The 15,239-nt window shown below is 40.7% G+C and overlaps 1 protein-coding gene across 1 annotated transcript in view; it reads right to left on the reverse strand.

Annotated features, from left to right (window-relative positions):
* FLT4 (fms related receptor tyrosine kinase 4) overlaps positions 1-15,239 on the reverse strand; it is a 358,183-nt gene that overhangs the window by 18,200 nt on the left and 324,744 nt on the right. The window contains exons 23-25 of the mRNA XM_082253130.1: positions 10,187-10,309; positions 3,614-3,725; positions 3,394-3,493 (exon numbers count right to left, since the gene is read on the reverse strand). Of these exons, the coding sequence (XP_082109256.1) occupies positions 3,394-3,493; positions 3,614-3,725; positions 10,187-10,309 (335 nt within the window). The remainder of the gene's footprint in view (positions 1-3,393; positions 3,494-3,613; positions 3,726-10,186; positions 10,310-15,239) is intronic.

Below are 15,239 nucleotides of genomic sequence, written 5' to 3' on the forward strand. Positions count from 1 at the left end.
CGCAATGTCGCAGTCCCGCAAAAATAATCGCAGATCGCCGCCATTACTAGTTAAAAAAAAAAACAATAAAAATTACATAAATCTTTCCCGTCGTTAGTAAACACAATAACTTTTGTGCAAACCAATCAAAATACGCTTATTGCGATTTTTTTTTTACCAAAAATATGTAGCAGAAAACAAATTGGTCTAAAATGTTAAAAAATTTAGATTTTTACAGAATGAGAAAAATATTGTTATTTTTTCAAAATTGTCGCTCTTATTTTGTTTATAGCGCAAAAAATAAAAATCGCACAGGTGATCAAATACCACCAAAAGAAAGCTCTGTTTGTGGGGAAAAAAGGAGACCAATTTAATTTGGGAACAGCGTCGCACGACCGCGCAATTTTCCGTTAAAGTAACGCAGTGCCGAATCGCAAAATAGGGCCTGGTCATTGAGCAGCCAAATCTTCCGGGGCTAAAGTGGTTAAAGCACATCTCAATTAGTTTAGAGAGGCCTTTAACCTTTCATTAACAATATCCATGACTGGATGCTGAGACTTTTAGTTCAATGCCTGCTATAAAAAATGATCCACGGATTGGCTTGTTTTTAAAGTTCCTGGTTCATTGCTCAGTCTATTATCAAACATCAGGGCCTTTTTATGGTCAAAGGAAAAACAGAATTTATTTCTCTTTCCAGATGTAGATTTTTCCCAGGAAATGAGTGCTGGCTAGCACTATGAAAAGTGTCTGCCGGGGATGTCTATCTCAAAAGTGTCCTGTGTGATAAGGAACCTCACAGCACAGAGTATTATAAAGCAACAGGGTTGGCATGACAACAACTCATTTTAACCCGATTCCTGGTCACCAAGGGGGTTCTTTGAATACTGGCCAGGAACACTGCAAATACTTCTGTGGCATGTTTTGTAGCTGTCAATTGTCTCAAACGTTGCCAACTGAAAATAAATTTGATTGTTATCAAAAGGAAAATATTTCTGACCAGCGGCAAAAAGATGTAAAAGTAGAAACTGCCTTTTTAAATTAATTTTTGTTTTACTGGAAACATTGTCACCCAGTTATTGTACATACAACTTTAAGGGCCCTTTCACACTTGTGCTTTGATTGGCCAGTAGAAACATGTAGGTGACAGGAAAGGGAAATACCAGTGCCTGATTTGACCAGAAAGTTTCAAATCTGCATGTATAATTCGAAAGGTCTGTCCATGTAGAATTGGTATTTAGGCATTGCATAGATGCCAGTAGGGTGACTCACTGAGGTTGGTACAATAAGGCCTCTTTCCCCTAATGCTGTTTTTTACTGATCTGAAATGAGATGCATTGTTGTCTATGGAACAATGCACACAGCGGAGTACAGATCAGTAATACAACATTAAGCACAAAGCAGAAAAACAAAAATAGAAAATTTTACATTTGAGTGCAGTAATTTACTTGCGTGTTCACTCGTTATTGTTTATGCAAGTATAAGTATATATATTACAATACTGGCAATGAAGAAGATTTTTACTTGTCTTTACTCGTTGATACGTTTACACACCTTCCAGGTGGGTTAACACTAGTGTGAATTGGATGCAGGTTTCCCCGCATCCGATTCGCATGACAGGAGATTGTGACTGGTTCTCAATGGAGCCGGTTCACACATCTCCGGAGTGGCAATTGAGAGCACTGCAGAAGGGTCTTGAGCATCTTTGGCTCAGTTTCAGGTGAGAATTCAGGCAAAAAGTTGGACCTAATTCGGACCTGAAACGGTGAATGGGGACGCACTGGACCCCCTGCTGTGAGCCATGCCGCAGATAGTGGGAACCCAGCCTTAATCGCCTATATGCATACTGTATATAACATAATGAAGCACCTTCCTAGATAGGTGCTAGGAAGGTAAAGTATAGTTTGCTCTGTCTGCTTATCAGGGGAGCCTGATCATTAGTTATGCCTGTTGCATGTGTCCATGTGTGATTTATTTGGCCTGAGGTAGTGTCCCCACTGTATCCAATGGGGAGGCCTGTTGGGCAGTGGAGGAAACCCAGCCAGTGACACACTTTTGACAGGCTTTTGTAGCTGTCCTAGTGGGTTGGCACAGACAGTGGTGCATCCTGGGATAGGCTATAAAAGTCAAGGGCACATGTGACAGGGGGTCTTTGGGCCGGAAGCCAAGTCCCAGAAGTAGGGTACGGCTGTCTCTCCTTCTGCAGCTGGGAAAGGGGGTCACAGGCAGTTGGCCTGGTGAACCTGAAGGTGTGGCTGAAACAGAGGTCCAGTGTGTGCTGAGAGGTGGAGTTTGGAGGCAACGGTGACTCTGGAAAAACAGTGTCCGTGAGTAAAGAGGAACTTGCCCAAGGGTCTGCCAGGAAGGGGACCACTCCAGAAGCTAGGGTCAGCGGACAGGTATCAGCACACAGGCATTGAGAGAAAGGGGTGCCAGTTTCAGAACCCTGAAGAGAATATTTGCACAGGAACATTTAAAGTACCTTCATTTAGTGGCAAAGTGAAGCAGTGGCCTTGCCGCATTCTACATTAAGCTGTCCCTCAGATTTTGAATAGGTAACAGTTGGAATATCCCACTCCTCCCTTCTCCTATTCAAGTTCTCAATAAAACAAAACAAAAAAAAACAACATCCCCTGGATTGATTATTGACTGAGCCAAGAATGTTTAATGCTGTTATCTGCTGTCCGTTGCTAAGGGTAACCCAGGGGAATTCTGAAGGTGTAATTCTCAGCTGTCTTCTAGGGGGCAGTGCTACAATAACATGGGTGTCACAAGTTCCTGAGTAAAAATCAGTAAATTATGATACCTGTGTGCAAGGGACCTAAAATATCAACACCATTGTGATTTTGATGACATCCCACTGCCTTTAACTTCCAGGGCTATGTGTAGCAATATTTCCCTTTAAAGCAGTTCTGAAGGTTCAAGGTTTTTTACCTTTATGCCTTCTATGTATGAAAGTAAAAACACCTGTGTGCAGCAGTTCCCCCAGCCCCCCCCCCCAATACCCACCTGAGCCCCCTCTCAATCAAGTGATGTGCAGGAGATCCTCTGCTCTCTGGGGACTCTCACTCCTTATTGGCGGAGGCAGCAGCAGGAGCCATTGGCTCCTGCTGTTGTCAATCACAGCCAGTGAGCCAATCAGGAGAGGGAGGGACAGGGCCGAGCCACAGCTCTGTGTGTGAATGGACACACAGAGCCACGGCTTGAGAGCGAGCCTGTTGGGTGCTCCCAGAGAAAGCTGCTTCCTCTGGGGACACATGGCAGGAGGGAGGAGCTTGGAGTGCCAGCCGGGGACCTGAGAAGAGGGGAATCCGGGCTGCTCTGTGCAAAGCTACTGAACAGAACAGGGAAGTATAACATGTTTGTTGGAAAAAAAAAAAACAAGACTTTAATAAATCTTTAAGTATCAAGACATACATGTCCGTTGTGGCATATTCTGGTGCCCGCATGCGCGTTCCATCCTTCAGTCTTTGGCAGAACTCCTCGTTGATTTGTACACCAGGATAAGGGGAGGCACCTGGAGGCACAGCATGAAAACATTACCTTTTGTGTACTGTGCACTGTTTAGCTATCCGAGCTTTCAGATGCTTTTGGAAATTCAACGCGTGATATAAAACAGTTTTCATTGCTTACTTACCAAGTGAGAATATTTCCCAGAGCAGCACTCCAAAAGACCAGACGTCACTCTGTGTCGTGTAAACCTTATCAAAAATACTTTCTGGCGCCATCCACTTCAGAGGTAAACGTGCCTGGGGGGGTATTGTAATAAATTAGCATGTATTAAAGCTGGCCTCATGAAATATCAAATTAAGGTTTAAGGTTTTTGCTGTCATTTATAAATTTACGCAAAATAATGAACTCCTAATACTGTCATTACAATTCAAAATGAGTGTATACAAAATAAGTGCGCAACCTAAAATGATTAAATTGATAGCTACGTAGATTAAAAAAAGTCTATACAAATATATGAATCACGACGTAAAGAAAAGTCCACTAATAGTGCTCTTATGAAGGGGAAAAATACATTCACAGTAACACCAGGGCCCCCTGAAAAGGCAATCCTTCCTGATAAAGGGTCGGCTTCTATCAGATATTGCTCAGATATCCCCGGTTTCGTGGGTCATCCTGCCATGGGGGATTTAGAAAGGAGGAGACTTCATAGTGCAGTAAGTAAAAGGTGATTATTGCACTTCAATAAAAATGTATGGAAGGCACAAAAACAAACAGCCGCGGACCTCGTCTGCAGCCTGGTGTGTGGTGACGTCACTGGCTTCTGCTCCACCTGGTGCGTTTCACTATAAGAGGCATCCACTTGGAACAATTATTCTCCCAAGATGTCACACACCACGCTATAAATACTTAAACAGGCAGGAAGAGACACCAGAACTGCTGAAAATCGGCTTCACTGCTCCTGTGTCACCTGAATATCTCAATATTGACTTCACTTTTAGATTAACATATAATGCAAGTCTTTTACAAAACATAATTTTAACACCTAATTACATGTAAATGTAATACTAAATAAAATATTCCCAAATGTATTAGTTGAAATGAATACCCTTTCCTCAAGGAACTATTTGGAAGGCATAGTCCATGTATAGTACATATTAGAATGCATTTCTAATACAAAGATACATATACATATAATGATACATAATACATATAATCCATGTCCTTAGTCTGCTTGTTCAGCAAACTTTTTGCAGGCTTTCTTGTGCATCATCTTTAAAAGAGGTTTCCTTCTGGGCCAACAGCCATGCAGACCAATTTGATGCAGTGTGCAGCGTATGGTCTGAGCACTGACAGGCTGACCCCCCCCCCCACTCCCCCTAAAACCTCAGCAGCAATGTTGGCAGCACTCATAAATCTATTTCCCAAAGACAACCTCTGGATATGACGCTGAGCATGTGCACTCAACCTCTTTGGTCAACCATGGTGAGGCCTGTTCTGAGTGGAACCTGTCCTGGTAAACCACTGTATGATCTTGGCCAATGTGCTGCAGCTCAGTTTCAGTGTCTTGGCAATCTTCTTATAGCCTAGGCCATCTTTATGTAGAGCAACAACTCTTGTTTTCAGATACTCAGGGAGTTATTTGCCATGAGGCGCCATGTTAAACTTCCAGTGACCAGTATGAGAGAGTGAGAGTGATAACACCAAATTTAACACACCTGCTCCCCATTCACGCCAGAGACCTTGTAACACTAATGGGTCACATGACACCATGGGGGGGCCCAATTTGGACATTTGCACTTAGGGGTGCATTCACTTTTGTTGCCAGCAGTTTAGACATTAATGGCTGTGTATGCAGTTATTTTGAGGGGACAGCAAATTTAAACTGTTAAACAAGCTGTATACTCACTACTTTACATTGTAGCAAAGTGTAATTTCTTCAATGTTTTCACATGAAAAGATATAATAAAATATTTCCAAAAATGTGGGGATGTACCTTTGTGAGATACTGTAGATATGTATATATATATATATATATATATATATATATATATACATATATAAACATTTTTTTTTCCCATCTATGTATGTAGCTGTTTTGAGTTCAGCTTTAAAGCAAACTTTTAGTGACATGAACATGTAGGCAACCATTGTTGTCTTTTCTTCTCAAACATTGCAATGTATTTTTATTAGGAGCATGTAGTGCTCCTGATCCTTCATAGCTGCTGGTCTTATTCCAGCATCATGGTTTTGTTTGTGATACATTCTCTCTGCCTGTCCACCTGCAAGGTGATTGATGTGATCAGTCTCAGGGTGGAGACCAAACCTGATTTAAGCAAGCCAAGGCTGCAGTCTAATGCATGTGATATTGGTTTGTTTTATGTGTTTCAAGCTCCCTGTCTGTCGCTAAGGTCAAAGAATACATTGCTAGTAGGGATGAACCGATACCACTTTTTACACCGAGTACGAGTACCGATACTTTTTTGCAAGTACTCGCCGATCCCAATTACCGATACCTATCGCCTAGGAAGAGTAGGTAGGGGGGTGGGGTTGTTAGGGAGTTGGGTGAGGCTGGGGTGAAGGCAGGGTGGGAGGGGGGGGGTTGTAGAGGGTTAAGTGAGGGCAGGGTAGTTGAGGTAAGGGTAAAATAGGGATTGTGGGGTGGGAAAGTTGGGATGGAAAAGGCTGTGACCACTGGGGGAAGAGGATGGGGATGGGAGGGTTATGGAAGACATGGGGGCAGAGGTGACAGCTGGTGGGGGAAGGAGAAGGCAACACAGGGTGGGAATTTTCCCACTGACCCCCCAATGAATAGGATTTAGCAAGGGTCCCTCAACATCTAAATATTATTCCAACAGTTTCTTTAAAGTAAGAAGATTGAGAAAGACAAATTTCTTTACTTTCTGACATTCCCTCTGCAAAAGATATTAATAAGCTGTCATAGTTACTTTAGCTCTGTGTAGACTGCATTACATGCTGTGTACAGTACATTGCTTTGCTGGGTAATTACTTGTCTATCTACTTTTGTGCCCAACCGCATCTAATCCAATCCAATCATGTAACAGCATATTGGTCTCAGATGTCATGCTTAAAGTAGAATTAAAGGAAACATTTAATTTTTTTATTCTGGATAGAGAAGGTAGGAATATAACCCCCATTATCTGTGTCCTGTTGGGGACATTTCCCTTCACTTCTTGCCCTATAGTCAAAATAGGATGTAGGAGGAAATCCCTACAAATTGCAGGAATCACTAATTGTCACTAATTTTCAGAGTTCTCCTCTATTTCTGTTCTTAGGGACAACCCAAAACGTTGGGTTTTCCTAAACTTTCACTTCTATTGATAATGGTAAACTGGACAAATAGAGTGGGGGAATCAGCCTAACGGGGGCACAGACAGCAATAAAAACCTCATCTCTGTTCAAAACTATAACAGAAATGCCCATAGTTATACTTTAGACCTGAAGTCCAGGAATTGTGATTTTTACATACTGTAGTTACATTGGTCCAGCTTGGATCAATGTAAATACAATATCTAGGAGCCATACCTGTGGGATCCCTGTGAATCCGGAAATCACTGAAGCAGCCATTTTTTCTACTACAGTGATCTTAACTAGCTTCTGGGTCCCATGTCGGAGTGGCCAAAGATGTACAGAATAAATAAACTGGAATTTGGAGATTTTATTTATTAAAATGAACCTGCACATAGTAAAGCATACTTTCAACATATGTTAAAGTGATAGTAAACCTTTTTTTTTTCAATTGAAATAACAAACATGTCATACTTATTTTCCTTCCCCCGATCTTCTTCTTCTGGTGTCCCTGCCAGTGCTCCAGGCCCCTCTTTGGCAAGTGCCCCCACGGAAACTCGCTTTCCATGAGGGCACCATTGCGTGCTCGCTCCCGTGCCACCCTGTCTGCGTCGATTGACACAGAGTCGGCGGCTCGACCCCGCCCCCCACTCCGTCGCTACAGCATTTGATTGAGAGCAGCGAGATGCCAATGGCCACCGTTGCTATCAATCTGCCCAGTGAAGAAGCAGACAGCGAAGAGAGCCGCTTCTCTCGTGTACAATGCTGGATCGGCCTCAGGTAAGAAAAGTTGGGGGGGGGAGGGGGGCTGGGGGGATCCTACAGCACAGAAGGTTTTTTCCTTAATGCACAAAATGCATTACGGTAAAACACCTTATGGTTTTAGAACCACAGAACCTTTTTGATCGTGGAATGCTGATATTATTAACTTTTAGAAGAAAAGGTGGATGATAACTAAAATCTATTCCATATATAAATGTTGCTAGGCATCAGGAACAAATGGTTTATTTAATCATTCAATCAAATTGAATGTGAATAGGACAATTCCAAAGGGTATAACTAACCTTGCCATTAAATATTAAATGAATCATTCATGATGTTCCTGATATATAATTTGTTATACTTTTTGGATCCTTCACCCTTCCAGCAGTTCCAGGTTATTGTTAATATGACTAAAAAATGCTTAATTGTGATGTGATGCCAGTTAGATAAAATACTGCCTGGATATATTATAGCATTTTGATTAATGACCCTTATAGATAGCTTTTTGCTGAGAACAGTGTTTGGCCTGTAATACAACACATACCATATACATCTGTAACATATTCCTTCTGTGCCCTGGGAACTTTGCTAAAGTTCACAATAAAGAACTTTGAGATTGGACATCTGTGAGCCGACTATGACATCCAGTACTGATCTTTTTCTACAATCAAGTCATTAGAGGTAATCAGGAACCTGACTTCTTTCATCTTGGAATAGATTTATTACTGCAGCTTTCACCAGCTTTTACAGAAAACCAAGGCCTGAAATGACCGAGGCTGTACATATAAGTGTTTGGAGGTGGTCGTAAATACCGTAACTTTTCTTAAAGCAGATCTACATAGTCTACATAGGCTGAAATACTTGCCACGTCTTCTCCTGGAGAAAATGTTGCTCCTGCCTCCCTTAAATACCCCACACAGGTATACAGAGTATGTCTAAGCTTGTCCATATGACTTTTGCTGAAGAGTATGAGATTCTGTTATGGCTTACCCTTCCCTTCTCTGTCCCATGAACAAGGGCCTACAGACCTGTGGCTAACATTGCAGGGAGCTTAGAACAGCATTTTCCCCAGGAAAGGTAAATAATTCTGCCCTTCTATTACTCTTTATGCAACTATGCCAGCAAGACTGTTAACAAGCAAACACAATTTGTGTATCTTAAAGAAAAGGAAATGATTGGAATCCCCCCCTTTTCCCCTCTCCTCCTCCTTTATTGCCAACTGTAAAATTTGAATTTCCCATCTTTCTGTTCTAGAGACAGTAGTCACCAGGACACAGAGAGTGAACCTCCCCAGTGGGGACACAGACAGCAACAAAAAACCTGAAAGCGGTCTACTCCATCTCCATTCTATCCAGAGGTTGAATAAAATGGTTGACGATACAAATTAAGGGGCATATTTACTAAATATGCACTGTAGGTTAATCTTCTTGGTGCATGTGCTTTAAAGGCAAACTGTGTAAAAAAAATTAATAAATGAACCCCAAATAATTAGCATTTTTGTATAGGAGCAAGGAAAGAATTGCAACTGTGATCAGTATAATGCAGGTGCAATGCTCTGGTCTCTGCGGACTCTTTTTGCAGTTGTTGGTCCATACCAAGGTATGAACAATCAACTACAGGACTGGAGGAAATGTTAAGGGACTACAAGTTTGGTGGCATCACCCAACTTGTGCTCCATTGAGAATTACATGTCCCTCTGCTGCAGTGGCATATGGGACTTATTTTCCCCTTACAGATTCCTGTAAATGAATGAGGAAGCTGTGCAGGTGAAGCCACACACAGCCACATGGGTTTCTAATTGAAGGAACCGGCTGGGGGAAGCATTATTTAAGAGGCAGTGGTGGGAGGCTACACATTAAGACTATGCTTTATATTGAACCCAAAACCAGTGACACTAATACAGTGATCAGTGCTAAAAATATGCACTGTCACTGTACTAATGACATCAGGGGGATCAAAGGGCTAACTGTGTGCCTAACCAGTGTTTTCTAACAGTGTGGGAGGTGCTTTTATTAGAGGAAGGCATTGATCCATGTTCCATAGGTAGATTGCCGTTCTGCTTGTGTACCAAACAAACAGCAGGTGCTGGCGGACATCGGATCTGGCGGCACACACTCATGCCCGACACTAGGAATTGCAGGATCACGTGCTTTATATATCCTGCACAGCAGGCAAGTAGTTTTAACAAATGTGAAATCATATCTCTTGATGGTTGTTATTATGGATTGCAGTACTGTAAAAGGGTTTTTTTTTTTTTTTTTTTTTTGAAGGTAGAGGGAGAGAGGAAATGTGCTTGTTTGCATTTTGTAAATTTATAAAAATTAAATAAAAAAATGAAAGAAATTTGGCATTACAGCCAGGAAATCTAACTTTCCAGAATAAGAAAAAGCAATGGCAGCTTTATATTTCTCTAAGGCTTTAACTCAATGACTTGCAATATGCATGCAGTAAGTCACCTCTGAGTAGAGTCTTTAAATACCTAGTTTACATTTTTGGTAAGTGACACAAAAAAGGTTGAAGACAGGGGTTGTGCATGACAGCCAGACAAATTGTCTAAGAGGTCAGTAATCATAGCCTCCTATTTCTGCTAAGATACGTTTCCTTTAACTTCAGAAATAAACATTCCTGTTTGACTGAGTAATATGTTATCAATTTTTCTCATAAGCAAAATTTTTCATATAAGACTTACACTTCCTTTCCTGACATAATCCGGATCCTTATAAATATCTCTGGCCAGACCAAAGTCACAGATTTTTACAACATTATTCTCAGATAAGAGTATGTTTCTAGCAGCCAAATCTCTGTGGATGCACTGCAAGAAAAAAAAACAACAACAAAGCTTACCTTAACAAATGAGTTTTACATCATATTCTTACCATGCATTTTTACACAGATGAAAATGTAAAATAAATATTTTATAAATGTATGAATCTCCTGATCCTGCTGTAGTCAACCAGACTCCTCTGTATCTTAATCAGCAGTTCCCACGAACAATTTACTTTTTTTTGTTATCATATTATAATATACAGTGGGTACGGAAAGTATTCAGACCCCCTTAAATTTTTCACTCTTTGTTATATTGCAGCCATTTGCTAAAATTATTTAGGTTCATTCTTCTTCCTCATGAATGTACACATAGCACCCCATACTGACAGAAAAACACAGAATTGTTGACATTGTTGCAGATTTATTAAAAAAGAAAAACTGAAATATCACATGGTCCTAAGTATTCAGACCCTTTGCTCAGTATTTAGTAGAAGCCCCCTTTTGATCTAATACAGCCAGGAGTCTTTTTGGGAAAGATGCAACAAGTCTTTCACACCTGGATTTGGGGATCCTCTGCCATTCCTCCTTGCAGATCCTCTCCAGTTCTGTCAGGTTGAATGGTAAACGTTGGTGGACATCCATTTTTAGGTCTCTCCAGAGATGCTCAATTGGGTTTAAGTCAGGGCTCTGGCTGGGCCATTCAAGAACAGTCACGGAGTTGTTGTGAAGCCACTCCTTCGTTATTTTAGCTGTGTGCTTAGGGTCATTGTCTTGTTGGAAGGTAAACCTTCGGCCCAGTCTGAGGTCCAGAGCACTCTGGAGAAGGTTTTTGTCCAGGATATCCCTGTACTTGGCCGCATTCATCTTTCCCTCGATTGCAACCAGTCGTCCTGTCCCTGCAGCTGAAAAACACCCCCACAGCATGATGCTGCCACCACCATGCTTCACTGTTGGGACTGTATTGGACAGGTGACGAGCAGTGCCTGTTTTTCTCCACACATACCGCTTAGAATTAAGGCCAAAAAGTTCTATTTTGGTCTCATCAGACCAGAGAATCTTATTTCTCACCATCTTGGAGTCCTTCAGGTGTTTTTTAGCAAACTCCATGCGGGCTTTCATGTGTCTTCAACTGAGGAGAGGCTTCCGTCGGGCCACTTTGCCATAAAGCCCCGACTGGTGGAGGGCTGCAGTGATGGTTGACTTTCTACAACTTTCTCCCATCTCCTGACTGCATCTCTGGAGCTCAGCCACAGTGATCTTTGGGTTCTTCTTTACCTCTCTCACCAAGGCTCTTCTCCCCCGATAGCTCAGTTTGGCCGGAAGGCCAGCTCTAGGAAGGGTTCTGGTCGTCCCAAACGTCTTCCATTTGAGGATTATGGAGGCCACTGTGCTCTTAGGAACCTTAAGTGCAGCAGAAATCTTTTTGTAACCTTGGCCAGATCTGTGCCTTGCCACAATTCTGTCTCTGAGCTCTTCAGGCAGTTCCTTTGACCTCGTGATTGTCATTTGCTCTGACATGCATTGTGATCTGGAAGGTCTTATATAGACAGGTGTGTGGCTTTCCTAATCAAGTCCAATCAGTATAATCAAACACAGCTGGACTCAAATGATGGTGTAGAAGTGTCACAGCAAAGGGTCTGAATACTTAGGACCATGTGATATTTCAGTTTTTCTTTTTTAATAAATCTGCAACAATGTCAACAATTCTGTGTTTTTCTGTCAGTATGGGGTGCTATGTGTACATTCATGAGGAAGAAGAATGAACCTAAATGATTTTAGCAAATGGCTGCAATATAACAAAGAGTGAAAAATTTAAGGGGTCTGAATACTTTCCGTACCCACTGTATATATACTGTATATATTTTTTTTATATAGCACCAGCAATGTATGCAATGGTTTACATTTGCATCAGTCTTCAAGGAGCTTACAATCTAAGGTCTATATCTCACATGCATACACATACTAGGGCCAGTTTACCTACCAGAGTATCTTTGGAATGTGGAAGTAAATGAGAGTAAACCCGCACAAACACAGGAAGAACAAATTCCACACAGGTAGGGTCCTGACTGGGTTTTTAAATCAGGGACCCCAGTGTTGCAAGGCAAAAGTGCTAACCACTGACCCAGTGTGCTATTTTAAAGAAATCTTCCTCACTAACTGCAAAGCTTTCAGATTCAGATTTTCTTCACAGCTGATTTGCTAATTCTGAAAACTATTTTTTCAGAGAACATTATTTCAAGATCTGCTGGCCTTGAAGTGAACTGGTAAAGAAGTCTCTCACTAGCCTTGCCAGTCAACTTTTGCAGTCCATATTAGGGCCCAGGCCCCTCACCTACACTCACTGACTAGGTTGCACCAGTAAAGGTTTGTTTAAAATTAGGTGATGGCATGGCATCAGTTGTGCTGCGTCATTATGATGCAATTGCCATTATTTGGACCATAGTGGGTCCTTATTTGGTTATTCATATTTATTACTATTATTTAACAGTAAACTAGCTGTTTGGGTATTAGCCTAGCCATTTTTAATGTTTTATAGCAGTCTACAATTATTTCCAAGAACCTGGAGAAATGTATAGATACATTACAACAAACAAAATGTGCTCTGTTATTAATATGTACAAGCTTATACAACAAGTTGAGGAACAAAGTTCAGTAACCCATAGCAACTATCCTAAATTTTTCTTTCAGCCATTTGATTTAAAAAATGAGCATCTTATTGATTTTTCTGTATTTCTGTCCATTGCTTCTAATGTCTATTACAAAAATTCAAAGAAAGCTTTGAGAGCAAATTTGGATATGCCCACACGTTGTACTAAAATTTGTCCACAAGATGTCACTGTTGCATCTTAAAAGGATGTTATCTGAACTAAATTGTTTGAAATCATATTAGAATTTCAAAAAACAAGATCTTTATCTTTCAGTTATGTAATTCTAGAAAGATAGATTTCTACAGATACCTTCACTAGAAGTTATGTGCAGTTTTAGACAAACCTTTCCCTGAATTCCCTGATGCATAATGAGTTCACCCGAGGACAAAAAAAAAAGCTGTATCTGCCTAGACAGTCAAATTAGTATATTAATTTGATAATCTGTATGGACTTCCCTTTAAACTATTTAACACAAAAGAAAAAAAAATAATATCTTTGGAAACAGCCTGCAGAGGTTATCTGGGGTGAATGACTTTAAAATACATGGCTGATATCCCACGCAACCAAACATTGGTGCCAAAGAAACAAAATATAGACATATTAATTTTCTGAAAGGAAAAAGTTTAGGAAATTGTTCTAACTCTGTGAAAACAACAGATATTTGTGTGCGCCCATAAATTTACAATTGTTAAATTGCCAAAATGAAGGATGCATTTAATAAAAGCACCTGTGCACTTCAAATTTTATCTCCAAAATTGGCAGACTCACTAGTTCTTTGTGACCTGAGGCTGAATTAGGAATGGTTACTATTTGTTTAGACCAGTGGTGTCCAAACTTTTTTCAAAGAGGGCCAGATTTGATGAAGTGAACATGCGTGAGGGCCAACCATTTTGCCTGACATTCTTTGGACCATTAAAATTAAATGCAAATTAACTATTTTATGCAAAGTTTATTGCAAACGGCATACTTGAAATTTCGCCACATGGATGACAAATCTAAACAGGTGTTATGCCAGTTATCACGGAGAGAGCGCTGGTCCTGTCATACTAGCGCCAAATTTGTTTTTTTTTAGTGCTCCCTTATCAGGCTAAAGCCTTGTACACACGATCAGATTATCGAACGATCTTGCGCCCGATTTTTGTTGCACGCTTGTCTCATATCGAAAGTGAAGAGGTTACTTTCATATGAAAATTCTCGTACGACAGAATTCAACTTCAGAAGTGATGTCATGTGTTAAATTGTTTTGTATGTGTTCTTTCGTTTCTGAGCATGCCTAGTCTTGCTCTTACGATTTTTTTCAGACGATAACTGTACTAATTAAAGGATAATCAAACATAGTGCTGACGTATGATAAAAATTTTATAGCCTGCACATCCAGATTTTGTCGTCCGAAAATTCATTATCGGCTGTTGAAAGCACTATACTAACAATCCAAAAATCGGCAGATCGTTCGTCAGATGAAATTTTACTTCCGATTTTTGTATCGTGTGTACGGACCTTAAGTCTGAGGCCATATTGAGCAAGGGATATAAAGCTGGTGGGGATGGGCGGTGGATGTTAACATTTAGTGTATTCACAAGTAGCATGGGTGTTGAAAGATCCAGAGATCGCAGTGGTCCTGAGCAGCGCTCTGGGATTCACAGGGGCCACAACAATAGATTTTTTCCAAATTATCTGTGGGGCCATAATAAAGCTGCCTGGGGGCCGCAAATGGCCCGCGGGCCAGACTTTGGACATGCCTGGTTTAGACCATGAAAAGACTGCTGCAACTGAGCGTCCTATTAGATCCATTTGAAAAATAATATTTTTAGGATATAAACACAAACCAAGTGACCCAGCAGTGCCAATATGGGCACCTCAAGGAGGGGAAACAAACAAGATTTTGGCAAAATATACCGTAGGTTTCATGAAATGAGTGAGACATAGTTTGCATCAAATATAGGTGGTCTTCAGGAGATGCAGAAGGGTTGGGTTATACTGGGAGGGCAATTAGAATAAATAATTGAAAAAAGGATGGTGCTATGTTAATATTTAAAAAAAAAAAAAATTGTTACATCAAAATTGATACAAATAACAAATTAGCAAGCGTTTACGTGATATTAAATGCCCCACATACTGTAACAAAATCAAATGTCCACAATAAATTTAAAGAGCTCTTGTCATTTTTTCCTATCATTCCACTAAATTAAATACACATATAGTTAAATATATAAGTCAGTGCTGGGATTATTCCTTAGTGCAACATTGATTACTTTACTGGTCTCTCTAGTTTTTATGGTGTTGTGGCAAGGAGAAGGAGAACATTATCCCTGATAATCCAGAAGGAGG

This window comes from Pelophylax lessonae (assembly GCF_965119305.1).
Source record: "Pelophylax lessonae genome assembly, chromosome: 4".
Taxonomy (NCBI): Eukaryota; Metazoa; Chordata; class Amphibia; order Anura; family Ranidae; genus Pelophylax; species Pelophylax lessonae.